Below are 26993 nucleotides of genomic sequence, written 5' to 3' on the forward strand. Positions count from 1 at the left end.
GTGTGGAGCAAGAAAAATGGTCAGATCCAAGATGGGTTTCGGATACAGAGCTAAAAGAATTTGTCTGGACATGGATGGTTTGGGAAGGGAAGTGTCAAAATGGCTAATAAATTTGGGCGAACAGGGCCAGTGAGGAAACGTGCCACAAACTGTCCTTCAACGGGCAGGAGGGAGCCACACCCAACTACCGGAAGCTCCCCCAGCGGGCCTTCTTCCACAGCTCGTCTCCTCCCCCTAGGGTTTCTCTCACCACAGCTGCAGCTCCTCTGCTTGGACAACTCCTACGAGTATCTTCAGGTGTTCTGTGAAGTCACTCCCAATGCTTCCAGATAATTATTCGTTCCCTGCTTTTGTTATTTGAGAAAACTTCACATTTATCTCCATTTTTAATGCTTCCCAAAAGTTATTATTTAATTTTTTATTTAAAAGTCTGTTTCCTCATTAGATATTAAACGCCAGAGGAAGAATGCTATTTTATGATTCTTGTATCCTCAGGATAGTTTTACTAGAGTCCAGCTTGACTAAAAGATAGCCAAGCCCATTCATTTATGTGCTGTCTAGTTCAATTACTAAGAAAAAATTTAACCAAATCTACATACATTTTTAAAACACTGTATTCTCATAACATGTTAAAGTTTGTAAGGAACAGAGCATACTGGCCTTCTGACTTTGGGGGACTCTTTTATCGGAATAAGATGTGATACAGGATTCTCTGAGAATTCATGTGTTGTGGCCATCCCCAATGATTTTTAAGCTCTTTTAGGGCAAGTACAATTCACACCCACCAGTGTCCCCACAACAGTTGGCTCAACAGCAGGCACACAGTAACATTTGGTGAATATATGTGTACAGACATACAGAGAGAGTAGGAAGGTTTTATAAAGAAATGCATGAGATGGACAACGGAATAAAGGACAAAACCACAACTTAGTAGTACAGAGGCCTCGGAAAAGGAAGAACAGAAGAGAAAGCAATTAAAAATCTCCATGAAGGGATCCCTGGGTGGCGCAGCGGTTTAGCGCCTGCCTTTGGCCCAGGGCGCAATCCTAGAGACCCAGGATCAAATCCCACATCAGGCTCCTGGTGCATGGAGCCTGCTTCTCCCTCTGCCTGTGTCTCTGCCTCTCTCTCTCTCAGTGTGCCTATCATAAATAAATAAAAATTTTAAAAAAATTTTTTTAAATCTCCATGAATGAAAAATGTCCCAAATGCCAATGCTAGAGAACTTCTCCAGTCAGCCAGTGCTTTCTTATCAATAACAATATCATTCTATTTAGGTTATAAACAGAGTCAAGCTTTATAAACATGAAACTCCTGTCCTCTAGTCTAAAAACACTCTAGGCTAAAATTAGGAAACAGAGCTTAAAATCCTAATTTCACAGGGGCTTTAAACAATTACACAGATATAGATGAACAGAGAAAACATCAGAAAGTCCCTCCTCGGGGATCCCTGGGTGGCTCAGCGGTTTAGCGCCTGCCTTTGGCCCAGGGCGCGATCCTGGAGACCCGGGATTGAGTCCCACATGGAGCTCCCTGCATGGAGCCTGCTTCTCCCTCTGCCTGTGTCTCTGCCTCTCTCTCTATGTCTCTCATGAATAAATAAATAAAATCTTTAAAAAAAAAAAAGAAAGAAAGAAAGAAAAGAAAGTCCCTCCTCCTCCTGCCCTTGTGTCCATGGCCCCATTTCAATCCAGTCCCTTAAAGTAGGAATCCTGATTCATTCTAGATTCATTTTCACTCTTATACATTAAATTGATCACTAAGACTTTCTCAAATCTATTCAATTCTATCCATTGCAACACCCTGATACTGCTATAGCCTCACCCTAGCTCTAGCTTTGTTTCCACAAATCCACCCTCTACATTGTCAGTAGAACAATCCAGCCAAAAGGCAATCTGACATCTAACCCCCACCTACAAACAACAGTCATTCCCAATACCTACAACAGTGATTTTAAAACTGTGTTCCTGGGGGAGCCTTTACAATTGGCTACTCTGGCTGTCTCTCCAGCCTCAGCCCTCCCCACTGCCTGCCTCCAAAACATGTGTTATCCCCCACCCAGCATGCTGCTTTTTAATTCCCTACCTTTGACCATCCCCTCCAGGAAAAGAGACCATCTTCTCCTGGAGATAAGATTACCTGTCCTTTTTCTATCCACTCATGATCCCCTGTGCATCTTTCTACTACCTCAGTTAACAAACTAAATTTAAATTATCTATGTATATATTTGACTTCCCTACTAGATTAATAAGTTTATCTTTTGAAGCTTCGAAACCTAGAAAAATGCCTCAAACTTGAAGGGCAGGCAATAAATGTTTGACGAGTGACTAAATTAACAGAAATAAATGTATCATTTTTGTACATTTTTGTATGTCCCTCTTACAGCAAAGCAAACTGCTAAATATAAAACTAAAGATTCTTCAATTTGTTTTTCAAAATGTATATCCAAATCTTAACTGAGTTTCCTTAATAAGTTACTCTTATAAATATACCAAAATAAATAGATCTGAGGTAAAGTCGGTATGATAAAATATGGTTAAAAATAATTAAACCGTTACTTTACAGATAAATACAGAACACCAGCATGCTAAGTCTTAATGCATACAAGAAAGAAGGGGAAAGAACTACAATTTATTGAGAGTATATTGAACACACTAATGCTTGTATTCAACTGTGTTAATACTTTAAGTACACTATTTAAGCAACAACTCGGAGATATGTATCCCCATTTCACATTTATGTCAATGAACCTCAGAGAAGATAAGATTCACCTACAATTACCAATCTAGTAGATAGAAGAAACACAATTCAACCCAGGTCTTGAAATTCAAACATCCACACTTTTTACTAGTTGTATGAGCCATTCTGCAACACCTCTGTCCCCACATTGCTCACCAAGCCAGTCTGGAAGGTTTTGCCCATTATCCCCTTCCCGCCTAGAGATCCCATGAACATCCCTCTCACATTTCCTACTCATTCAAAAAGTACAATTTTCCAGACAGAAAAGGTCAAAACTGCTCTGAGCAGCTCCACTCCCCAGCTAGAGCCTCAAGCTGTTTCCAGCTCACGACACTGTCTCCCTAGGACAGGTAAGAATTCTAAGGAGGAAGTGTTTTCTTCCACATATATTAGTATTTTTCCAGTATCTCTCTCATAGAAGCATGATCATGAAAAAGACTGATGCAAAAGCACATGATTATCCATGATTCACAGCAAATCGGTACTTACTGAAGATAGGACTGCCAGTTCACTTTGTTTGCACGAACCTCTGCAGCCTTGGCAGCAATAATGTTCGTGGGAACAGCAGCATCCACGGCACCTCGGATATCCATTTTGGTCATCTAAATTTTATGATCTTGGATTTTTTTCAACAGATCTTCAATTTTGATGCAAGGTGAAACCAGAATACCAAATGTTATCATTTTTTTTAACAATTACTACTATCATTATTGTTGTAATTAATATCATCACCTTACTCTCTCTGTACACATTCAACTCAAATACTGAATATCCTACACATTAAATATTAATATAATTATATTCCATATCTTGCCCAATTATGCACCACTCCATAAAGTGTCTTCTAAAGGTTTTTACATTTCCAGGAAAAGTTTTCTTTTTAATTATTGGCACTAATCTTGCGGTAAGATTTTTAAAGTAACACTTTAAGATACTGACATGAGGAGTCATGCTTAAATAAAATAGGCATATGAACAGTTTAAATGTCTATACAACTGGGATCAACTTTCTTCCGACAGAAAAAAATCAAAACTTGTATAGTAAAGACCAATTATTTTATTTACATTTACTAAGCATCATTTTGAAGTGACATATTAAGAAAAAAAACCTACAAGTGCCCTCTAAAATGACTTATTCAAATTAAAAACCCCAAAATGGGAAAGCAATTTCCTCAAAGACAGAGCTTTCTTTTTTCAACCAAAGTTCACGGCATTTTCGAAATCAATTTTGGGAGAAAGTTTTGGAACAGACACTAATTAAAATTTAGATACAACCAACAATGAGTCTGGTCTGAGAGCAAGAACTGACAGTGATGAGCTTTTATGTAATTCTCGTTTCTAAATTTAAGGTAGTTTACGGTGAACTCTTAAGCCTGTCTTTATCTTAGTACAAAATATATAGGTTCTGGTTCACAACACGTAAGTTCACTGCCACAGCCACAAAGAAACTAAAACCATACCCAAAATTCTATTCTGCAACCCCAATGACCTTAGTCGGTTTGGCGCTTAATCTCTGCATCTGAGGGTTTGCTGCCTAAACAAGGAAAAGCAATATACACGGGCAGGGCAGAGGTAAAACCGGCTGTGTCTGGGTCAGGCTGGAACCCTGTTCAGCGGATTCAGGCCCAGCGGCCCCCCTGGGGTAGGTGGCGGTGCCTCAGGACCGACGTCTAAGTCACCCAACGACTCGAGCCTTCCGCAGGCCAGGGCCGTGGCCCAATCCCGGGGAAACACACTTTCCCCGTCCCCCTCCTCTCCTCTGCCCGCCCCTCCCATCCCCTGCCCCGCAGGAAAGCAGCCCCGGGTCCGTAAACCCGCTTGAGGCCCGGAAGGAAAGAAATCTGGACCCGCCGGGCGGGAGGGCGGCTGGCGGGGCCCGCGCGGCGAGCAACCAGCACGCACCGGAGAAGCCGGGCAACCGCAGGGGCCGCCTCCCTCGGCCCCCGCCAAGGGACAAGAGGCGGGTGCGGCCTCACTTGGCAAGCCCCGGGGACGCTGCAACTCACCCAGCCGCCGCGGGGAGGACGCTGCGGTCCAGGCGGTGGGGGCCGCCGCCGGCTGAGGCCCCGAGTCGGTGTCGAGTTGGCGTCTCCGGCCCGGAACCGAGGTCTGAGCGGCGGCGTGAGCCACGGCCCCCGGGAGGTGCAGAGCTTCCCGCACCCAGGGGACGCTGAGGGCGCCACAGGCAGAAGGAAGCAGGAGCAGGAGCGGCCGCAGGAGGATGACAGGAGCCTCGGTCACGTGCCCAGAGCCACGTGACGAGCCGGAAGCCGGAAGCCGGAAGCTCCGAAGCGGCCCGCGGGGCCCTCCTGCGTGTAGGGGTCCTGGCGGCCCGCGCGGCGGGTGGGGGCCGCCGCCCCGAAACCCAGGGCCCTCCAGCCCCAGGCAGAGGCAGGCCGAAGCTCGTTTATCGAGACCGTCATTCTTTCGATATGTTTAATGCTTTTCAACAGATTGACTTCACGGGGACCTAACGGCTCAATGGAGCAGGGGCTCTTACAAGGATTTTAAGGGTAAAACTGATGCCGAGAAGTGGATCTCGAAAGTGGTCTTCCCGTCGGTTTGCAGGCTTAGCAAGTAATGTGCCGCATGTAGTATTTGCTGTTACATCAAAGTCTTCGTGTTTGCCGAAAATGCAGATTTGACAACTCTGACTTGAGCGGGGATTGCCCCAGTTCAGGCCTCAACTAGGCTCCTTGTCCTAAATGATAATGAGTAACGCTACTCGGTGCTACACCCTGTGGGCAGTCTCGTAAATGTAACATCACGTTTCTGTTTTTAAGATTTATTTATTCATGAGAGACACAGAGAGAGGCAGAGACACAGGCGGAGGGAGAGGCAGGCTCCCAGCAGGGGGCCCGACGGGGGACTCGACCCAGGACCCGGGGATCACACCCCGAGCGAAGGAAGGAGCGGGAGGAAGGCCGAAGCCAACCGCGGAGCCACCCACCCAGGCGACCCTAACACGTTTTTGCTGACCAGCACTGAAAGGGATTTATAAGTAGAACCAACACATTTCTACTAAAAATGTTACGTTTCAGTCAAGTTTTAAACCCTAGGAGTAAACACATAGCATATAATTTATTATTTTTCTATTGCTGTTTTAACAAATTACCACGTTTATTCTTTTACAGTTCTCTAGGTCTATAGCATGACATGGGTCTCAGTCCGTTTCCCTGTCTCCTCCAGTTGCTAAAAGCTGCCCGCATTCCCTGGTCAACGTCCTCTTTCCTCCACCTTCAAAGTCAGCAACGTCACAGCTCCCGGCTCCCTCTCAACACGGCTGAGAAGGGTTCTCTGATTTTATGGGCTGATTAGATTAGATCCACCTGGATAATACAAGCAACTCTCCCCACCTCAAGGTCCTTAACCTTAACCACATGCACACATAACCTTGTTTCCCTTTTGCCGTGTAAGTTAACATATTCAAAGGCTCCAGAGGTCAGAACACAGACATCTTTAGGGGACCATTTTTCTGCCTATCACAAACACAGAGGCAAGGATACACATTATGTAACTGGTTAAGTAAACATACAGAGGAGCCCTGCATGATATCCACATTTAATTTCTAAAATAATTTTTTTTAAAAGCTCAACCTAATACTGCAAAATGTTAACCTTTTAAAATCTGAATAATATACATGTTCTTTTTATTTATGTTCTTTTTATTTATTTATTTATTATGTTCTTTTTATTTATGTTCTTTTTATTTGGAATTTTGTTTTAATAAATTTGATGCTATGGATTAAGTCCATTTACATGTGAAAGTCTGGCCTAAATTAATGTGGGACTTGCTGATTAGAAAATTGAATTAGAATTTTTAAACATGATTGCAGGTACTAACCACAATAAGAGTAAAAAAAAAAATTGTTAACAAAGCTATAGGTCACAAAACTGTTTAAAATATTAACTATAATATTTTATACTTTTATAAGTAAAATATTTATCAATGTTTCAGTTTCTGGAAGTGGGAAAATAACCCTCTCAGGAGTCTTTGAGACTATGTGGGACTCTCGGGCTTACTACAATGACTAGGGATGGAGTGTTGCTGGCATTTGGTGCACAGGGACTAGGGATGATAAGAGCTGGGAAGGGATACCAGCACAGTACCACACACAAGGCATTTTCCAGCCAAAAATGTCAGTAGTGCTCCTATGGAGAAAGCGGGATGATGACTAACTCTATATGATCAAGCTGTCATTGCAAATATGAAAGCATATTCTAGGCTGTGATAGGAATACATGGCCTTACCATTACAGAATGACATCATTTTTGTGCATCTGAACACTAAGAGGCACTGACAGAAAGAATAGCATATCTACCCAGATGTTACATATGTACACACCATAACCAAGCAAACAAACTTCCGGAAATCCCTGCTATAAAACTCAGCATAATAAAAAAAAAAAATCAGCATAACCATGCAAAGATAAATACACAGGATTTTCAGTGCAATATTTTTTATAGTAGAAAAAAATAGAAAATTTTGTCAGGTCAGGTTGCCCTAACAAAATGGCAAAGATTGAGTGGCTTAAACAATAGGATGTTATTTCTCAGTTCTGGAGGCTGGGAGTCCAAGATCAAGGTGCTGGCCATTTTGGTTAGGTGAAGTGTCTCCCTGGCTTGTAGATAGCCACCTTCTCACTGTGTCCTCACATGGTGGGGAGAGAGAGTGTGTGTGTGTTCACAAGGTATTGGTCATTCACCAGAACTGGTGAATTTTACCATCTTGTTGGGGGGGGGGGTATTTTTTTTTATTCCTATAAATATTCTTGAGTTTTGTTCCAGGACATACTTATGTCACCCACAGTTTAATCCTTTTGGGTCCTGCTTTTAAGCTTTGTTAGAACTAAAGCAATGTATCATCTAGGATTAATTTTCCCCAATACTGAAGCAAAACCCTCTGAGTTCTGAATATCTAATACCTTGTGAGTTGTAAGTGTTCCCACTCTGGCCTTTTGAGAACAGGTGCTAACCCCAGCCTTTTATAAGCTATAAGTATTGTTTCTTCTATCCTTTGGATGGTTCTTTCCCCAGCCTCAACTAGTCTCCTTATATGAGTACACTGATTAGCACTCAGCTGAACATTCAAGGGGGGCTCTTTAGGGGTGCCTGGGTGGCTCAGTTGCATAAGAGTCTGTCTTCAGCTCAGGTCATGATACCAGGGTCCTGGGATCAAGCCCGAAAGTCCTGGGATTCAGCCTCAAGTCAGGCTCCCTGCTCAGTGGGGAGCCTGCTCCTCCCTCCTGCTTGTGTTCTCTCTCACACTCTCTCAAATAAACAAATAAAATATTTTTTAAAAAGAGGAGCCCTTTGGAGATCCCCCAAAGTCTCACTCTCTGCAGCTCTTCCTCACCGGTACCCTGCCCTAGGAACTCTACCAACTGTGGCCTCTCCAAACTCCCTGCTCCATCTCTTCACCTCAGGGAGACCACCATTCCCTACCTGGATTCCCATCCCTAAGCAGAGCCTGAAAACATTCTCAAAGCAGTAAGCCATGGCATCCATTTGTTTCCTGCCTCTTGGGGGTTGGTGCCCTTCATTGCTGACATCCAATGTCTTGAGTACTGAGTAGTTTTGTTTTTTTCATATACTTAGTCGAGTTTTTTAGTTGCTTTAGTTGGAAGAGTAAATTCATCTAGTCATTCTGCCTTGGCCAAAAGCAAAAGTCTGGGTGTTTCCTTTTGAAAGAAAACATAAGAGAAAAAGCTTTCATAGAAAGAGAGGAAGTGGGCAGCCCTGGTGGCATAGCGGTTTAGTGCCGCCTGCAGCCTGGAGTGTGATCCTGGAGACCTGGGATCGAGTCCCACGTTGGGCTCCCTGCTTGTGTCTCTGCCTCTCTCTCTGTGTGTGTCTGTCATGAATAAATAAATAAAATCTTTTTAAAAATAAAGCAAGTATTTTTTAAAAAGAGAGGAAGCATAAAGTAATCATGCACTAATAAATTCCCAAAAGCAGAAGGTATTAGTATTTTCTTAAATTAGCAAAATATTTCCTGCTTTATTTCCAGCCCTAAAGGTAAATGATAAGTTAAGCTTTCATCAAAATGTATTCAGTTTTTTTCCTCTTAAAATGACCCTCCTTTGAAAAGCATATGACAAAGTACAATACCCATTCATAATAAAATCTCTCAACAAAGTAAGTCCAGATAGAACATATCTCAACATAATAAAGGCCATATATGAAAAACTCACAGCAAACATCATACTCAATGGGGAAAAACTGAGAGCTTTTCCACTAAGATCGGGTACAAAACAAGGATATCCACTCTCACCACTTTTATTCAACCCAGTACTGGAAGTCCTGAGCACAGCAGTCAGACAATAAAAAGAAATAACAAGCATCCAAATCAGTAAGGAAGAAGTCAAAATTTCACTATTTGCAGGTGACATGATACTCTATATATAGAACACCCAAAAGACTCCACCAAAAGACTGCTAGAACTGATAAGCAAATTCAGTAAAGTTGCAAGATATAAAATCAATGTGCAGAAATTTGTTGCATTTCTATACACCAATAATGAAGCAGCAGAAAGAGAAATTAAGAAAACAATCCCATTTACAGTTGCACCAAAAATAATAGGATATCTAGGAATAAACCTAACCCAAGAGGTGAAATACCTGTATTCTGAAAACTATAAAACATTAATAAAAGAAACTGAAGATGACACAAGGAAATGTTCAGGCTTGGAAGAATAACTATTGTTAAAATTTCCATATCATCCAAAGCAATCTACACATTTAATGCAATCCTAATTAAAATACCAACAGCACTTTTTCCAGAGCTAAAACAAGCAATCCTAAAATTTGCTTGGAACCACAAAAGACCTCGAATAACCAAAGCAATCTTGAAAAAGAAAAGCAAAGGTGGAGGCATAACAATTCCAGAGTTCAAATTATATTACAAAGCTGTAGTGATCAAGACAGTATGGTACTGGAACAAAAATAGACAATTCAAAGGACAGAGTAGAAAAACCCAGAAATGAACTCACAACTATATGGTCAATTAATCTTCAACAAAACAAGAAAGATATCCAATGGAAAAAAGAAAAAGACAGTCTCTTCAAAAATGATGTTGGGAAAACTGGACAGCAATATGCAAAAGAATGAAACGACCACTTTCTTAGCCTGTACACAAAAATAATCTCAAAATGGATTAAAGCCATAAAAATCTTAGAAGAGAGCACAGCAGTGATGTCTCTGACATCAGCTGCAGCAACATTTTTCTAGATAGGTCTCCTGAGGCAAAGGAAATAAAAGCAAAAATAAACTATTGGGACTACCTCAAAATAAAAACCTTCTGCACAGTGAAGGAAACAATCAACAAAACTAAAAGGCAACCTACGGAATGGGAGAAGATATTTGCAAATGACATATCCAAGAAAGTGTTAGTATCCCAAACCTATAAAGAACTCATCAAACTCAACATCCAAAAACAAATATTCTAATTAAAAGTTGGGTGGAAAAAAAATAAAAAATAAAAGTTGGGTGGAAGACATGAATAGACATTTCTCTAAAGACATCTTCAACAGACACATGAAAATATGCTCAAAATGACTCATCATCATGGAAATATAAATCAAAACTACAGTGAGATATCACTTCACACCTGTCAGAATGGCTAAAATTAACAACACAAAACAACAGGTGTTGGCTAGAATGTGGAGAAAGGGGAGCTCTCATGCACTGTTGGTGGGAATGCAAACTGATGCAGCCACTGTGGAAAACAATATGGAGTTTCCTCAAAAAGTTCAAAATAGAACTACCCTACAATCCAGCAATCATACTACTGGGTATTTACCCAAAAATTACAAAAATACTAATTCAAAGGGATACATGTACCCAAATGTTTCTAGCAGCATTATTTACAATGGCCAAGGTATGGAAGGAACCCAAGTGTCCATTCACAGATGAATGGATAAAGAAGATGTGATAGATAGATAGATAGATGATAGATAGATAGATAGATAGATAGATAGATAGATAGATAGATAGATGATAGACAACAGAATATTATTCAGCCAAAAAAATAAAATCTTGCCATTTGCAACAACACAGATGGAGCCAGAAAGTATAATGCTAACCAAAATAAGTCAGAGAAAGACAAACACTGTATGATTTCAGTCATATATGGAATTTAAGAAAACAAATGAGCAAGGGCAAAAAAAAAAAAAAAAGAGTGAGAGAGAAAGATAAATGAAGAAGCAGGCTCTTAATTCTAGAGAACAAACTGATGATTTCCAGATGGGAAATGGGCAGAGGGGAGGAGTGAAATAGGTGATGGGGATTAAGGACAGTAGGTGTTGTAAGGACCACCGGGTGTTGTATGGAACTGTTGAATCACTATATTGTACACCTGAAACTAATATAACACTGTATGTTAATTATACTGGAATTTATATGGATAGATTATAGATAGATAAGATAGATAGATATTTTAAATAGCTAAATACCAGTAAAAATATGGCCCTCCTTTGGTCCTCCTCCAACATTCTGAGTTTTCTCCTGTCATCATTATCTTAATTCCACATTTATAGGGAAACTAGTTTCCACTATTGAGATATAAAATATAGATCTCACTGCCTCTGATATTGGAAGAAATCCTCTTGCAATTCATGTCATGGTGGGTACCTAAAGGACAAAGATTGGATGTGGAGTTCTGGAATTTAAACAATGTAGTATTATAAATCATGAAATATTGTAAATCATTATAAATAAAAAATTTCTGAGAAAAATAAGGATTTGAACTATACATCTGATAAAAACAAATACCAAAATCTTCCCTTTTATCACTTTTGTAGCTTAGTTATGGGATGTGGGTTGCTATGTGACCAAAGGTAAAATAGGACAAAATTGAAATGTATTCTATACTGTGCCCAGAGTTTCATGTACAATATCCACATAAAGCTTCTTTCTGTAAGTCAGTTTGAAAGCAAGACAACCAATTCCCTCCTAATGCCTACTGGTATCAAAAAGTTAGCAAAATATATTTGAGCAAAACTTATCTCTATTTTCTGAAGGCAGTCCTGGAAGTCTAACTACAAGAGACCTGTTGTTGCCTGCCAGTCACATGGACATGTTCAGTTTGAAATTTATATGAAATACCTAGGTGGAAATGTCAAGGAATCACTTAAATCAGTTTTCTAAATTTCAGGATGGCGTCTGGACTGGAGATATCATGTGGATATCGTCAGTGTGGAGGACAACATTCCAGGCTTGAGAATGGATGCAGTCAGCCAAGAGTATGAAGTGAAGGAGGCCAAAGGCAGAGTCCTAAAGACATACTATTTATGGATCAAGAAGAGGAAAAAGAATAATGAAAAGAAGTTTCCAGATAGATTGGGGGGGGGGTGGAATCTATGGAAGACTGACAACATTAAGAGGACAGAAGTTTCAAAACAGAAGGAATGGCTTACCATGTAAGATGCTACAGGCAGGTCATGTGAACAAGGACAGAAAAAGGACCAAAATATCCCCTTACTAGGATGTGACTTCTGGCATTGGTGACAGAAATCTCAAGACAGGCTGAAGTATATTCACAGTTTTATAGAACTCTTTAAAAGCTGAAATTAACAGTCTTTATACATGATCAAAGAGCCACTCATTTAATTTGCCTGGTATGATTATATTCCAATACCCAATCTTTTAACTTCTCTTATATATTTCAAGGAGCTATCTGGACTATTCGCTTCCTAAAATTTTATGAAGATGACTTCTCACTATCACCAGTTAAATGTATTTATTCATCAGCCGGGTTTCAAAGCAAACCAAGTAGAGAAATCAAGAATTTTTTTCAATTTATTCATTCAGAATTTCTTCCCTGAGGCACTCAGATAAACTGGGTTTTCACTCACCCACCCCAACACATGTTTCCTCATTATTTTGTTAGCTCTGATGCTGAAAAGGGGTCCAGGGCTCAGGGCCAATGCATGTCTTCATCTTCAAAATACTTTTTAAATATCATACTTCAAGATATCACAAAAATAAATGTTAAATGTCATTTTACAAAAAGGTGTTTAATGTCTTTGGTAGATCTAGGAATTATTCAAAGTGCAGCATATGCCGTATGTATATTTTTGGTCAGAATAGAGAAAATAATAAACAGAACTCTCACAGCAGGTGAGAGTACCATGGGGAATTTTCATATTTCAATGAATTAACCAAAAATTAAACTTGACAAAAACCAAGTAATTCAATTTGAAATATTTTGATTATAATAAAATGTCTTCTATTAATACATGTAAACAAAGGATATAAGAAGCTGTCATTTTTACAAATAGTTGAAAACACTAGTTTTATTCATTGTAAAGCTGTGAGGAGATAGAAAGAAGTTTTATTCTATCATAACTTTCTTATAAATTGAGTCTTAAAATATCTAAGTTTCATATCAATATGTCAAGAGTACAGATGCTGAGAAGAAGAAATTAAAAAGAATAATTTAAAAATTGAATTTATTTTTATTCTGGGGGAACGTTAAAAACTCAGACATAACAAGTTAAGCCACTGGTACAGAATTGATTTGTATAGCTATTGTTATGGGCTGAATTGTGTTTTTCCCCTCAAAGTTCATATGATGATGTCCCAATCCCCAGGACCTCAAAGCTTGACTGTATTTGGAGGTACAGTCTCTAAAAAGGTGATTAAGGTAAAATGGGGCCATTAGAGTGCGTCCTACTACAATATAACTGGTGTCCTTCTAAAAAGAAGAGATTAGGACATAAACATTAGTGAAGAATATGTACCACCTCCCTATTGCCCGGGAGAACAAAATCCAGACTTCCTGGTCTAGCATTAAGTGCAATATGGACCCAACGCCATTACTTGCCTTGGGGTCTAATCCAACTATTATCACAAGCTTATTAGACCAGATGAGTTTTGTGTCCTCTCCTTCACTCCACCTCTTTCCCCATACCAGGAATGCCCTGTTGGCTGTGCTGTGCTAATCACCCATACCCATCAATCGAGGCCCAGCCCATGTTATAGCCCTACCTATAACACTATCTGTATCATTCAGCTGCTACTTAATCTAATACTTAAGTGCTAAAAGTTTTAAGTCGGATTCCATACTGACTTTTAATAGCTTTTTCTCCAAATACACTTTTCTTTAAAACAGAAAATTATTAAACCTAAATTTCTACGGACTCTATCTACACTGTCAATGCTTCCTTCCCTGGTAATTTTCTCCTTTTTAATCACTTCCAGTACTTCCAGACCTTGTGCTCCCAATGGAAACCGGGGGATAATATTGTTGTCTCCAAGATGGCAAAATGGTCCTTAAGGTTAAGAAAACCATAAACAATACAATGGTCTGTGACCCATAATAAGCATATCTGCCAAAATTTTCTTGGTATTTAACTTGTTAGGGAGAAACTAAACTCACTTTAAATTTTAGTTAAATTCTTTTTTCTCCTCTGGATTGGGCAAAAATGAAGTAACTGTTGAGAAACACTGCTTCAGACTAAGAAAAGGATTTCTCACTATATCAGTTTCCCAGGACTAGTGTACCAAGTTATCACAAACTTGAGTACTAAAAAAAAAAACTCCAGAAGTTTCAGAAATTTATTCTTTTCCATTCTGGAGGCCAGAAGTCTAAAATCCAGGTGTCAGCAGGACTGTGCTCCCTCCCAAGGCTGTAGGGTAGAATCCAATCTTTGCCTCTTGCAGCTTCCAGTGCCTGCTACATCCCAATCTCCACCTTCACCTCCGTGCGTTATGAGGACCTTGTCACTGGATTTAGGACCCACCTGGATAACTGAAGATGATCTCCTCATCTCAAGATCCTTAATTATATCTGCAAAGACCTTTTCTAAATAAGGAAACATCTACAAATTCCTAGGATTTAATGTGGATATATCTTTTAGAGACCACCAATCAGTTACTATCCTGAAAAATACAGATCCTAATTATAAGGAGGCATAGGGTAGGAAACAGCACCGCCAAGTGTTGCCTGGATGGCTGCCTGAAGCCCCAATTTGTTAAGAGCACGTGGTCAGCCAGTTGGTCCTCAACAGTTCGTAATGTAATAGGCTATTGTAAAAAGAAGGCCATTAGACCCAGATGGCTGTAATGCCTGGGTAGCCTACATAAGCAAGCCAAAAAAAACCTAAGCCAGAGTCAATGCCTGTAAATGCATCATTTGCTGTAAATACAGCAAAGGGAAAAGGACTGTCACTTATGAGCTGAGGTTACAAAAGACCATGACTTTCATCTTACTTGCATTCTGTTGGGTCGTTCTCACTTGTTCACACAGATGAAGCAAGCTGCCAGGTGGTAAACTGCCCCACGGAGAGCCTGATATGGCAGGAACTGAGGGCAGACTCTAGTCAGCAACCAGTAAGGAACGGGGCCCTTAGTCCACTTGCATTTGAGGAACTAAATCCTGGCAACAGCTATGTGAGTGAGCCTAGAAGTGACTCCTTCCCCAGTTGAGCCTTGAGATGACTACAGCTCCAGCTGGCACCTTGACTCAGCAGTGGTTTTTGAGCCAGAGGATCTGCAGCCAGCTCCTGTTACAGTCAGATAATAAATGTTATTTTAAACCGCTAAGTTGTAGAATACTTGTTATGCAACAATAAATAACTAATACAGTCACGGCAGCCAAGGTAATAATAATAACAGCAAACATATAGCAAGAGTTTATTATGTGTTGAGCACTCCAATAAGCCCTTCATCTATGCTGCAGGTGAAAGGAAACAGATCGAGCTAACTTAAGCAAATAGTAATAATATTCTCAAAATAACAATTTTATTTCTAAGGAAGTTATTAAACCATATAAATGAAGAGTCTAAGATTAGCTCTTCAGGGACAGTGAATTGCTCAAATGATGTTAGGAATCGGTCTGCCTGCCTATCTATTCTGGTGAGCTTATTCAGTGAACTTATTTCATTCTTAAGCAAGTTCTGTGCAAGTATTGGCAAAGATACACACCAACGGGACCAGACTTATATTTTACTAGTTAGTAACCTCAGTGGAAAACAAAATTGCTGGATATTATGGTATCTATGTTGAACATTTTGAGGAACTGCCAAACTGTTTTCCAAAATGGTTGCAACAACATTTAACATTTCCACGGGTAACGTCTGAGAGTCCTAGTTTCTCCACATACTAACATTTATCATTGTCTGTTTTTTTGCCAACCTATTGAGTGTAAAATCATTGTGATTTTGACTTGCTTTTCCCTAATGGCTAATGACGTCGAGCATCTTTTCATGGGCTTATTGGCCATTTACGTATTTTCTTTGGAGAAATATTTATTTAGACACATCACCCATTTTCAGTTAAATTTTATTTTGTTTTGTTTTTTCAGTTGTAAGAACTCTTTACATATTCTGGATACAATTCCTTTATTGTGTATATATGATTTGCAATATTTTCTATATTTTCTATTTTGTAGGTTATCTTTACACTTTCTTTCTGAGGTTCTTTGAAAATCAAAGTTTTAAAAAAAAAAAAGAAAATCAAAGTTTTTCATTTTGCTGAAGTCCAGTTTACCTTTTTTTTCTTTTGTCCTTTGTGCTTTTGGTATTATATGTAAGAAGGCTTTGCTTAATCCAAGGTCACAAAGATTTACCCCTACATTTTCTTGTAGCAGTTTTATAGTTTCAGCTCTTACCTATAAGTCTATGATTCATTTTGAGTTCATTTTTTCTGTGGTGTGAGGTAGAAGTTCAACTTAATCTGTCTGCCTGTAGTTATCCAGTTGTTCCAGCACTATTTGTTGAAAAGACAATTCTTTCCTCTGTTGAGTTATTTTGGCACCTTGTCAAAAATCAATTGTCCCTAAATGTATGGATCTATTTATGGACTCTCTATTCTGTTGATCTATAGGTCTATTTTTATGTGAGTACCACACTATTAATTACTGTGGCTTTATAATTAGTTTTTTTTATTTATTCATGAGAGAGAGGCAGAGACACAGAGGGAGAAGCAGGATCCCTGTGGAGAACCTGATGCGGGACTCGATCCTGGAACCCTGGAATCACAACCTAAGCCAAAGGCAGACGCTCAACCACTGAGCCACCCAAGCATCCCCTTATAATAAGTTTTTAAATTGAGAAATGTGAATCCTCCAACTTTGTTCTCCTTTTTATGAGATTGTTTTGGATAGTCTGGGTCCCTTACAGTTCCATATGAATTTTACAATCAATCTATCAATTTCTCACAAAAAAAAAAAGAATAAAAAGAAAAGGAAGCTGAAAGAAAAGGAAAAAAAGAAGCTGAAATGTTGATAGGGACTGTGACTGTGTTTGTTTTGCATACCAATTCTGGAGGCCCGGGGTCATTTTACAAAAGGAAATTTCTCCAGTTCATAACCCAAGTAATATACATCTGGGGTCTTTACCCCTGTGCACCAGACCCAGCAATGGTTACTTGAATATTAGATATTCCTTGAGAGAAAGATATTATGTTCTACTCTTTGCACTCTGTGTAATAATCTTTATTTATAGGGCACTTTACAAATGTGAAGCACAATATTCGAAGCCAACTTTTGGTTTAATCACTAGATGACTAGTTACTTCATAAGAAAAATCATTTTAATCCTACATCATATCAATTTAGGTGTAATAATCCTTGGGCTTAAGTTTGGGTGTGAGTTTAGCAAATATTTCTAACCGCAAAGCTAACTGCTGCTAAAATGACCTTTTAAGAAAACTACATAGATTAGGCAGACCATCTGCCTCTCCATTGCGTGGTCCAAGATGATCAAATACTAGTCCCTATCACACATGACTAATGCAGAATTTCGCAAAATAGTCTATTCCCTTTATCATTATATCCTAAGCAATATATCACTTACACCATTTCTTTCCATTTTGATTTAGGAATTAAATTTGAATTAGGAACACATTGCTGCCTGCAGAGGGCAGTCATAACATATCTAGACATTCAAAACCAGAAGCTCTACCTGGAATAGAACACTAGTGGATAAACTGCTGATCCCCAAAACAGATAATCCTGTTGCTTCAGATAGTGAAGCAGAGAGATCCCCAGCTGGCTGAGAGATGGCACAGCATCCACCAGACGAAGAGAAGTAGACTGGATCCTGGGCTACTGCTGTTAAAAACAGGCTGCAGGACTCATTTAGAACTTTATTGTAAAAACATGCCCAGTCTTCCCCAAGACAACCAAGAGTGCCTCCAGGAACATTTCTCTAGGCCATCTATGTGGAAGCAATTTCTGCCCCTGCGTAGGGCAGAGGGATATAAAGCAAACATTCACCAAACCATGGAAAATGAAGGTAGCACCAAGGCTGTGCATGATGTCAAGGTAAGACAATCTCCACAACCCCTGATCCTTTCTTGACAAGGAAAATTTTTATCTGGAAAGAATTTAAAACCATAAGCAAGCTTTCATACTATTGCTCTATCTTACTAATAGTTTATCAAAATGTTTTCAAGCTAACCCCAAGAGGAAAACTAGAACTTTGATAATAATTACCAGATCTGTCCAGTTTTCTCCAACCTAAACAGCTTCCCTTTACGAAGACAAATGCTTATTTATTGTTTGTTTGTTTGTTTGTTTGTTTCAGGAGGGGTAATGTTTTTTAAAAAAGGAAATCTAGCCATAGATTTTTATGACTGTTGATATTTTGTGGCTATTGTAGTTTGGATATTTTTCTCTAAAATAAAATTTATTTCTCGTACAGTATTGAAAGAAAAACTATAGACTGCTTTCTACAAAAATTGCTCAAGAAAAAATTGATAAAATAATACAGGAACATAAGAACATTAAGAAGCTAAGGGATTTTTTCCTGAATTCATAGTTTCCTATGGTGAATTTTTTAAGCATGAATTTCTATCAATAGGTAACATTATTTCCCCAAAGAGTGACAATTTGCCTGCTCGGTGTTGTGTGTATCTTTGCAGTTTAAGTCTGTAAATCCTCTTAACTATGAATAGAACCATCTCTTAAAAGGTTATTCAGAGAAAGGGGGATGGGCCATGTTACTGCCTACAAATAATCAGAGCTCAGAATTAAATGCTGCAATCATACTACAGCAAACCTATCCAAATACTTTAACACCAAAAAACTGATCCGTCCTTGTGCCATGGCTCATATCCTGACAATAAACATGATTTATTATTGGATATCTTATTTTAACCAATTGGCACAGGAAGAAGAAAAATGTAGAAATGTACTGACCTTCACTTTTGACCTTTCAGACATATGTGAACAAATAATATGTGATATTCACAGCTCCTATCATCACCTGAGCACTAGGTCTTTAGGAAGCTAAAATGAAATAGATATACTGGCTGGAAGTCCTTAATTAATGGGCATCTAAACCTAAATGTAGGGAACCTATGCAAAAGAGATTTCTGAAAGGTAGAATTTGGAGGTTACTCTGCGGAAACAGCAACAACAACTTGGGTATATTTTATGTGTGTGCACACATATAATTTCAAAGTTCTAACTGTATTGAGGGGTACTCTTTAAACAGAATCATAGGCAGAGGGATCCCTGGGTGGCGCAGTGGTTTAGCGCCTGCCTTTGGCCCAGGGCGCGATCCTGGAGACCCGGGATCGAATCCCACGTCGGGCTCCCGGTGCATGGAGCCTGCTTCTCCCTCTGCCTGTGTCTCTGCCTCTCTCTCTCTCTCTCTGTGACTATCATAAATAAATAAAAATTAAAAAAAAAAAAAGAATCATAGGCAGATAAATTGGAAAAGTATTTATGAATCAGCAGTACATCTTCCCACAGCATCCTGGAATCAAATACACTTCCAGTACTGGACAATCCTACCTGTGATACTGACCTCATTCACCCAGATAAACGGGTTCCAGCCAGTACAGCAGCAGGTATGAGTAGTCAGGAGTGATCCAGTTGAAATGCTACTGGCCTTCCCACTCAGTTTTGCCTCCTCAAAAAATCTTATGTTGCATCTGAACATAGATACACATATAGGTGAACATGTCCCTCTTCTAGCATATATGAGGATGATAGAACTCAATCCATTTTAATTCTACAAACAGCATTGCATCCTTACTATGTGTAAAACCTGGGTTAGGTTTTGAGAAAGAAAAAGATATGCTCCTTCTCCTTGGCAGACTTACAATACATTGGAAAACAGACAAACATATCAACATTTATTAAGTTATCGTATTATCACCATGACTCATGTCAACAGTAGAGGATATCTATGTAACTACATTCTTTTGATCAGTAAGGCAGTAAAATGTTAGGGATGGCATATGACCAATATAGAGTAAAACAACTGAAAATTGCCTAATGAAAGAGTTAAAGAGATGAAATTTAAAGTAGACATGAAATAATGTCTTAGAAATATGGAAAAGTGGGCAGCCCGGTGGCTCAGTGATTTAGGGCTGCCTTCAGCCCAGGGCATGATCCTGGAGACCCAGGATTGAGTCCCACGTCAGGCTCCCTGCATGGAGCCTGCTTCTCCCTCTGCCTGTGTCTCTGCCTCTCTCTCTCTCTGTGTGTCTCTCATGAATAAATAAATAAAATCTTTAAAAAAAAGAAATATGGAAAAGTAGACAGGGAGAGCATGGGATGGAATGTGTTTAGATGTCTAGAGGCCAGTGATAAAACCTTCAAAAATCTGCAACCTAAGCCTCATACATTATACAGAAATTAATTAAAAATGCATCATGGACTTATAAAATGTACAACTGTAAGTAAAACTATAAAACTTTTAGGGGGAAAATTTGTTAATCATTGTGATTAAGGCTAATCAGAGTTCTTGGGCATCAAAAGTATAGTCCATAAAGGAAAAATTAAAAAGTTGAATCTCAGAATATAAAAAAGAAACATTTGCTCTGCCAAAAACTGTTAAGAGGATAAAAAGACAAACTACAGACTTTGAGAGAATATTTTCAAACCCCATAACTGACAAAGCCCTCACATTTAGAATATATAAAGAATTCACAAAGCTCAAAAATAAAATAGCAAACAATCCAACTAGAATATGGGCAAAGAAATTGAACAGGCATTCCATCAAAGAGCATATACAAATGGCAAACAAACACATGAAAAGATAGTCAACATCATAGCCATTAGGAAAACACAAACTAAAAACACAATAAAATATCACTACACACCTATCAGAATGGCTAAAATGAAAAGTAATGAGGGGTGCCTGGGTGGCTCAGTTGGTTAAGCATCTGGCTCTTGATCTCAGCTCAGGTCTTGCTTTATCTCAGGGTTGTGAGTTGAGCCCAGCGTCGAGTCTACTAAAAAAAAATAATAATAAAGTGACAAAACCTAGTGCTGGCAATGAGTAAACTTGTGAAATTGAAATAAATGCTATGGATTGTACCAATGTCAGTTTCCTGGTTTTGATAATGGATAATAGTCATGCAGTTTCCATGAGGGAAACTGAGCAAAAGGTGCCTGGAACCACTCTGCCCATTCTCTCTTGGAACTTACTATGAATCTATAATTACTTCAAAATAAAAATTAAAAGAAAACAAAGACAGTTACACTGATGTACCAACACAGTGTTGCCTACATTTATTGCTGTGGTTCTTCCAGTTCTTTTCATTTGGATCCTTAACCACTTTGATTGGGTCAGTAGCACTAGTGTCATTAGACCCGTTTTAGAGATGGGAAAACAAGTTTTGAAATACTGTTGGTTATGTGTGCGAAGTCATCTGAGTGGTGATTTGAACCTAGAGATTTTTGGGGCACTGATTTTATTACTAATTCAATAGCTTCTGATAGCGATTTAGAAAGTAGGCTATAATTTCATAGGCTTGATGCCAGACTTCTTAATAGTGTTTTGTAGCTTAAGTGTTAATAGTGTTTTGTGCATTCAGCCCAAAGTACACCAACATGGACCACTAATTTACTACAAAATAAATTAATACCCCCATCCACATAATCACACAGCAGAATTTTTTTTCTGCATCAGGATTTTTGCTTCCTTTAATTCAGGGCATGGAATGCAGGTAGGGGGCAGGGGACCCTCTAGGCCAACCATTCTTCCTAAGTGATAGACATGAGAAAGAGAGAAAGCATTAAAGCCACAGTGGCAAGAAGTCAAATCCATCTATTGACATAGATTTATATGTATATGTGTCAATGCATTCTTCTTCAGTAATAAACATGGTCAGAGCTTAGACAAGAAAGTTGTTTCCATAAAATCATTTTTTTTAACCCAGAGATCAAGAGTCACATTCTCTACGGACTGAGCCAGCCAGACCCCTCCACAAAATTATTTTTCATACCATTCCAACATCAATGCATCTCTAAGAACACAGGCTTCTAAGTGCCCTCCTGTTCCAGACGTGTAATCCCTTGAGCAGCTGATCAAAGCACTTGTTTTGAGACGTTATACACTAAAAGGAGAAAAACAAATGTCAGGGCCCCAAAAGGTAGCTACAAAGACAATGGAGCTTTGTGTGATGAAAAAGATACAGAAAAGAAGAAAAAAAGTCTTCGTAAAAAGGAATTATGCTTCTGATATCCAATACTTTAACATTAATGTATTCAGAAGACAAAATCAGTTTGTCCTGCCTCCATTTGTGAAAGAGTAAGTCCAGAAGAAGGATAAAATTGGTTCTTTTTTTTTTTTTTTTCCGAAGGCCCTCTGAAAAGAATTCGGTAGTAATTAGTTTAACATTTGAGATGTTCACATAAACCTTTTCAGAAAAAGTTTCATTTGGAAGCCTGCTGTGATTATATCTTCCATAGTTAGCATGCAAATGTTAATTGGCAATCCTCCAGTAACTCCCGTAGGATGTTCTAGATGAGGCAAAGGAGTATAGCTATCTTTATTATTATTGTTGTTGTTGTTCATTTCTTTTGTTTCTTAAGTTTCACATATGAGTGAAATCATATGGCAGCTGTCTTTCTCTGACTGACTTATTGCACTTAGCATAATACTTCTTAACTTTCAGGATACTGTGGGATGGCCATGGAATCCTACAAGGGTGGTACATTACCACTTCAGTGTAAAACCCACATAGTGCTTCTCTTCTCACCTTATAATTCTCTGAAGCACTAAATAACTGAAGACAATTGATTTATGACAAGAGAGCTATGAAGAAAAAACTCTATGTCCCAAGAATTATTTATACCAAGTGTCACTGCAGCCCCATGTCTACATCACTGCCGGGAGAGCCTGCCTACCTAGCCAGCGTGCTTTCTGCCACTACTGATGGCTTTGGCTGTAGGTTGGTGTTGACTATGCTACCATGGCATATTCCTGTAGAAAACAGAAGTATTTTAATAATATATATCTGTGTTATATTCATTGTAATATTCAAGCAGGTGTTGCATTTTGGAAATTAGTGAAATGTTACCATAAAAAAGAAAAGTTAATGGAGTTAAGACATTCAGTCATTGATTTAAAAGGGGAGGGAGCTGAGTGAAGTAAGTCAGTCGGAGAAGGACAAACATTATATGTTCTCATTCATGTGGGGAATATAAATAATAGTGAAAGGGAATATAAGGGAAGGGAGAAAAAATGTGTGGGAAATATCAGAAAGGGAGACAGAACGTAAAGACTGCTAACTCTGGGAAACGAACTAGGGGTGGTAGAAGGGGAGGAGGGCGGGGGGTGGGAGTGAATGGGTGACGGGCACTGGGAGTTATTCTGTATGTTGGTAAATTGAATACCAATAAAAAATAAAACAAAATAATAAATAAATAAATAAATAAATAAATAAATAAATAAAAGGGGAGGGAGGGAGGAAGACTTTAACAGCCGACCAGATGCCACAAAAATTAAAATAATCGAAATAAGAAATATCAAAATAGAATAATATATTTGAGAAAGTCAGTCACAACACAGGGGAGAAAGATAAAGAAATTAAAATTATGAAGGCATAGTATAAGGAGGTCATATCTTGAAAAATTCACTTTAGGGACAGATAAAGGAAATAGATAAAAAGTGGGATCTGAGTACATTACTCAGCAATAATCAAGTTTTCTTTATTTTTTTTCAAGTTTTCTTTAAATATAATTTTATATTCCTGATGTAATAAAGATTTCAAACAATAATCTAAGAAGACATAATCTATTACAAGCAAACTTAATGAAAATAGAACTAAGCCTAGAAATATCCTCATAGAATGTTCAAACTTCAAAAATTAAGACATTTCAGTAAATACCCAGAAAAAATAAGATTACATATTAGGAAACAAGAAGGTCCTTCACCTTATAATTCTCTGAAGCACTAAATAACTGAAAACAATTGATATATAGCAAGAGCTTTGAAGAAAATAACTTTATGTCCCAAGAATTATTCATAAGCAAGTGTCACTCATGCCCTAACTCAAGAGAAAGACATTTTAAGATATTCAAGTATACAGATTATGACACAGCCACACTTCCTGTATAAGTCACATGAAAATATGTTTCAAAGCAATGAAAAATGTGGAAGTCACAGTTAGGAAGGATCGATGGTAATTATTGAAAGAGTTGCTTGGATGGAGATATTAGATGTAAAAAAGTGACTGCAAAATGTGATTATTCTTTAAAAGTTTGATTATATTACAAAAAGAAAGGAGAAATGAATGAGGGGAGAGACTTACAGCTCCAGATTAAATTCACAGACACAAAGAAAGGAAGGGAGAAGAGGAGAAACAATGGGTTCTACCCCTCATGTCTGGTAAAAGGAAGTCAGAAGAGACTGTGGTTTTTATGCTTTCCTTTTTTGTTTTTTTTCTTTAAGTCCCAAAGAGGCAAACAGGAATGTCTTCAGAAGAAATGACATATGACCTCTGACTTCCTTTAAAATAACAGGAGAAGTGGAGAGAAAGGGGGGGTGGTGTGAAATGAAGCAGAATTGGCAATATGTTGATACTGAGTGATGGATATGAAAATCCATGAGTATATTTGCCCTGGGTATTTTTTTTATTTGAAAGTTAACGTAATAAATTTTTTTTTCAATCTCAAAGACTGGGGATTCAATTTTACCCTTTGAAATTAAACAGCAAATAGACACATAAATACAATTTTCCATATACCTATTTATATCACAATGGGAGTTATTAGCACATACTTCAGACATTCAGACATTCACTGGATAGCACAACTCATCTTGAACTTTCAGAATAATCTTTAAAAATGGCAAAAGATCCTTAAAACTAATAATAATAAACAAGTAAAAATGAGAAATAAATAAAAATGGCAAAAGATCTTGTCTGGAAGAATTAAAAACATATTGTTAAAGTCCGAGTTGGCCTCATTATATAGCTTGGGCTTTTTTTCCACAAATCTTAGAATGCTCAGATTTTATTTTATTTATTTTATTTTTTTTCAAGATTTTATTTATTCCTGAGAGACACACAGAGAGGCAGAGACACAGGCAGAGGGAGAAGAAGGCTCCCTGTGGAGCCCAATGTGGGACTCCATCCCAGAACCCCGGGATCAGGACCTGAGCCAAAGGCAGACATTCAACTGCTGAGCCACCCAGACATCCCGAAGGCTCAGATTTTAAATTAATATTTAGGAAAAAATATACCTTGTCTCATTTCCTCTATTCAAAAGATCTCATAAAATCATGTTGGCTTTCCTGTCAAAATCAAGCCAGCCTTGGGGCGCCTGGCTGGCTCAGTCAAAAGAGCATGTGACTCTTGATCTCTCAGGGTTGTGGGTTCAAGCCCCACATTGGGTGTAGAGATTACTACAATATAAATAAATAAATAAAATTAAAAAAAAAAAAAGAATCAAGCCAGCCTTCACAAAACAATAAAACCACTGCAAATACCTTAGGAAATTTACATTAAAGTTTTGCCTTGTTGCAAGGTAAAGCTGTAGATGAACTTTACTGGGAACCTTTGGTAGTAAACTTGTTGCTACGGCTTCTGTATGAACCATGTATTTCCATTCCTTAGGTAAAAGCAATTCAGATTAGACTTGTGTTATGTGGGGTGGGAATTTATTTTAGAAACTTCCATAGAATGGTTTCATAGTTACTGCATTTAAAATGACTGAAAAAAGAAATTTTAAAATGAAGCACATATGCTGACAGATAATAATATTTAAACCCTGCAGTAACTATTGGAATATATTTCAAATATTCAAGAATGAAGTCCAAATTGCAGACTATGATTTAATTTGATATCAATGATGTAACCAAGTATGTTTTTCCCTAAGAAAATATTGTACTTACAAAACTTTGAATTCTCAGCACTAAAAACTGTAAGTATTCATTTTCAAGTGATAGAGCATTCCAAGGACTTTTATTTGAAGTAAGATTAAAATATCATAAGCATAGTCTCAACACATCTGGGTAACTGCCTTTTCAAACTATGTATGACCAACCAGAAGATAAAAGGAAAAGCAGGAAGCCGGGAGCCTGGCAGCTCAGGAACCTGAGCCTGGAAGTCTGTGGAAGGTGCTAGAAAGACAGACAGCTCAGCACCAAAAAGCAGACTCCCATCATTGCATCTCCATGGTCTCATTTCCAATTCCCAGGAGAGAGAATCTGGCCCAGTATGGGTCTGTTATCTACCCCTGGATCAATCAATCAGTCCTGGCCCTTCTGTAAGTTAAGAGACAATCCTAGAGGAGCTCACCAGCACGGTTTGGAGTGACTACAACTTTGAACCAGTATATGGCCTCCCAAAGTAACCATGACACTGGAAAGAGATAGTGCTAATTTAGATGTTTTAGGTCTGGCATTTTTGTATCTATCACTCACAAGCCTTATAGTCATATTTCAGAGATAAATCCACACATCTCCCCCATTTATCCCCTATTTAGCAAAGATCTGTGGGTGGGCCCCACAGCAACTGAAATCTAGTCACCAGACAAACCCCTGCCTCCACCAGACACGGTAGACTGTGAGCTTTTTGTGTGACCCTCTGTGCTCCCTCAAATCAGTGTGGGTCATCTAGTAACCCAGACACACTGTTACATAAATATTTTTACATATAAGCTATCATTAAAGGTTCTTCAAGGTTGTGTAAGAAAGTTGAGCAGAAATGACCAAATGGAATGAATAAAACATTACTAGGAAGAAATGATCAAAGCATTTGATATTACCAATTTCACACCACATTTCTCCATTCTGTAATAAATCTGCTCTCTCTGCTTCTACAGGTTAGACTGAACTCCATTTATTTAAGACTTTCATCTGTGACCAGTTCAGAATGTTCTGAAGGGCATATTTTTTGAAGTTTTCATTTGAGGAGAGAGCTTTACTACTACCATCAACATCATCCAAGGAGAACAGTCACTTACTTATATAGACACTTTTGTTACAGAAAAAATCCTGCTGGTTTGAAAAATAAGCATATGATTAGCAAATAAAATCCCACTACTATTGCTTCCTTTTTTCTTCTCTT

At 38.5% G+C, this 26993-nt stretch overlaps 2 protein-coding genes across 10 annotated transcripts in view; one reads left to right on the forward strand and one right to left on the reverse strand.

Annotated features, from left to right (window-relative positions):
• Window positions 1-26993, reverse strand: part of ATP6V1H (ATPase H+ transporting V1 subunit H) — a 162906-nt gene that overhangs the window by 121633 nt on the left and 14280 nt on the right. For 2 of the 7 annotated variants that reach the window (XR_003147585.3, XM_025477736.3), the window contains exons 1-2: window positions 4745-4986; window positions 3229-3376 (exon numbers count right to left, since the gene is read on the reverse strand). Coding sequence is in view for 6 of the 7 variants with exons in the window: in XM_025477736.3 (XP_025333521.1) it covers window positions 3229-3341 (113 nt within the window). In the remaining variant the exon portion in view is untranslated. Of the gene's footprint in view, window positions 1-3228; window positions 3377-4744; window positions 4999-26993 lie in introns of those variants that run through there. The other 5 variants (XM_049103903.1, XM_025477735.3, XM_025477734.3 and 2 more) reach the window with 3 other exon arrangements.
• Window positions 17596-26993, forward strand: part of RGS20 (regulator of G protein signaling 20) — an 88661-nt gene continuing 79263 nt past the window's right edge. Inside the window, exon 1 of one of the 3 annotated variants that reach the window (XM_049103904.1) lies at window positions 17596-18003. In XM_049103904.1, coding sequence (XP_048959861.1) covers window positions 17839-18003 — 165 coding nt within the window. In that variant the 5' untranslated portion in view covers window positions 17596-17838. The remainder of the gene's footprint in view (window positions 18004-26993) is intronic. The other 2 variants (XM_049103905.1, XM_025477741.3) reach the window with 2 other exon arrangements.

The sequence above is a fragment of the Canis lupus genome, chromosome 29, assembly GCF_003254725.2.
Source record: "Canis lupus dingo isolate Sandy chromosome 29, ASM325472v2, whole genome shotgun sequence".
Lineage (NCBI taxonomy): Eukaryota > Metazoa > Chordata > Mammalia > Carnivora > Canidae > Canis > Canis lupus.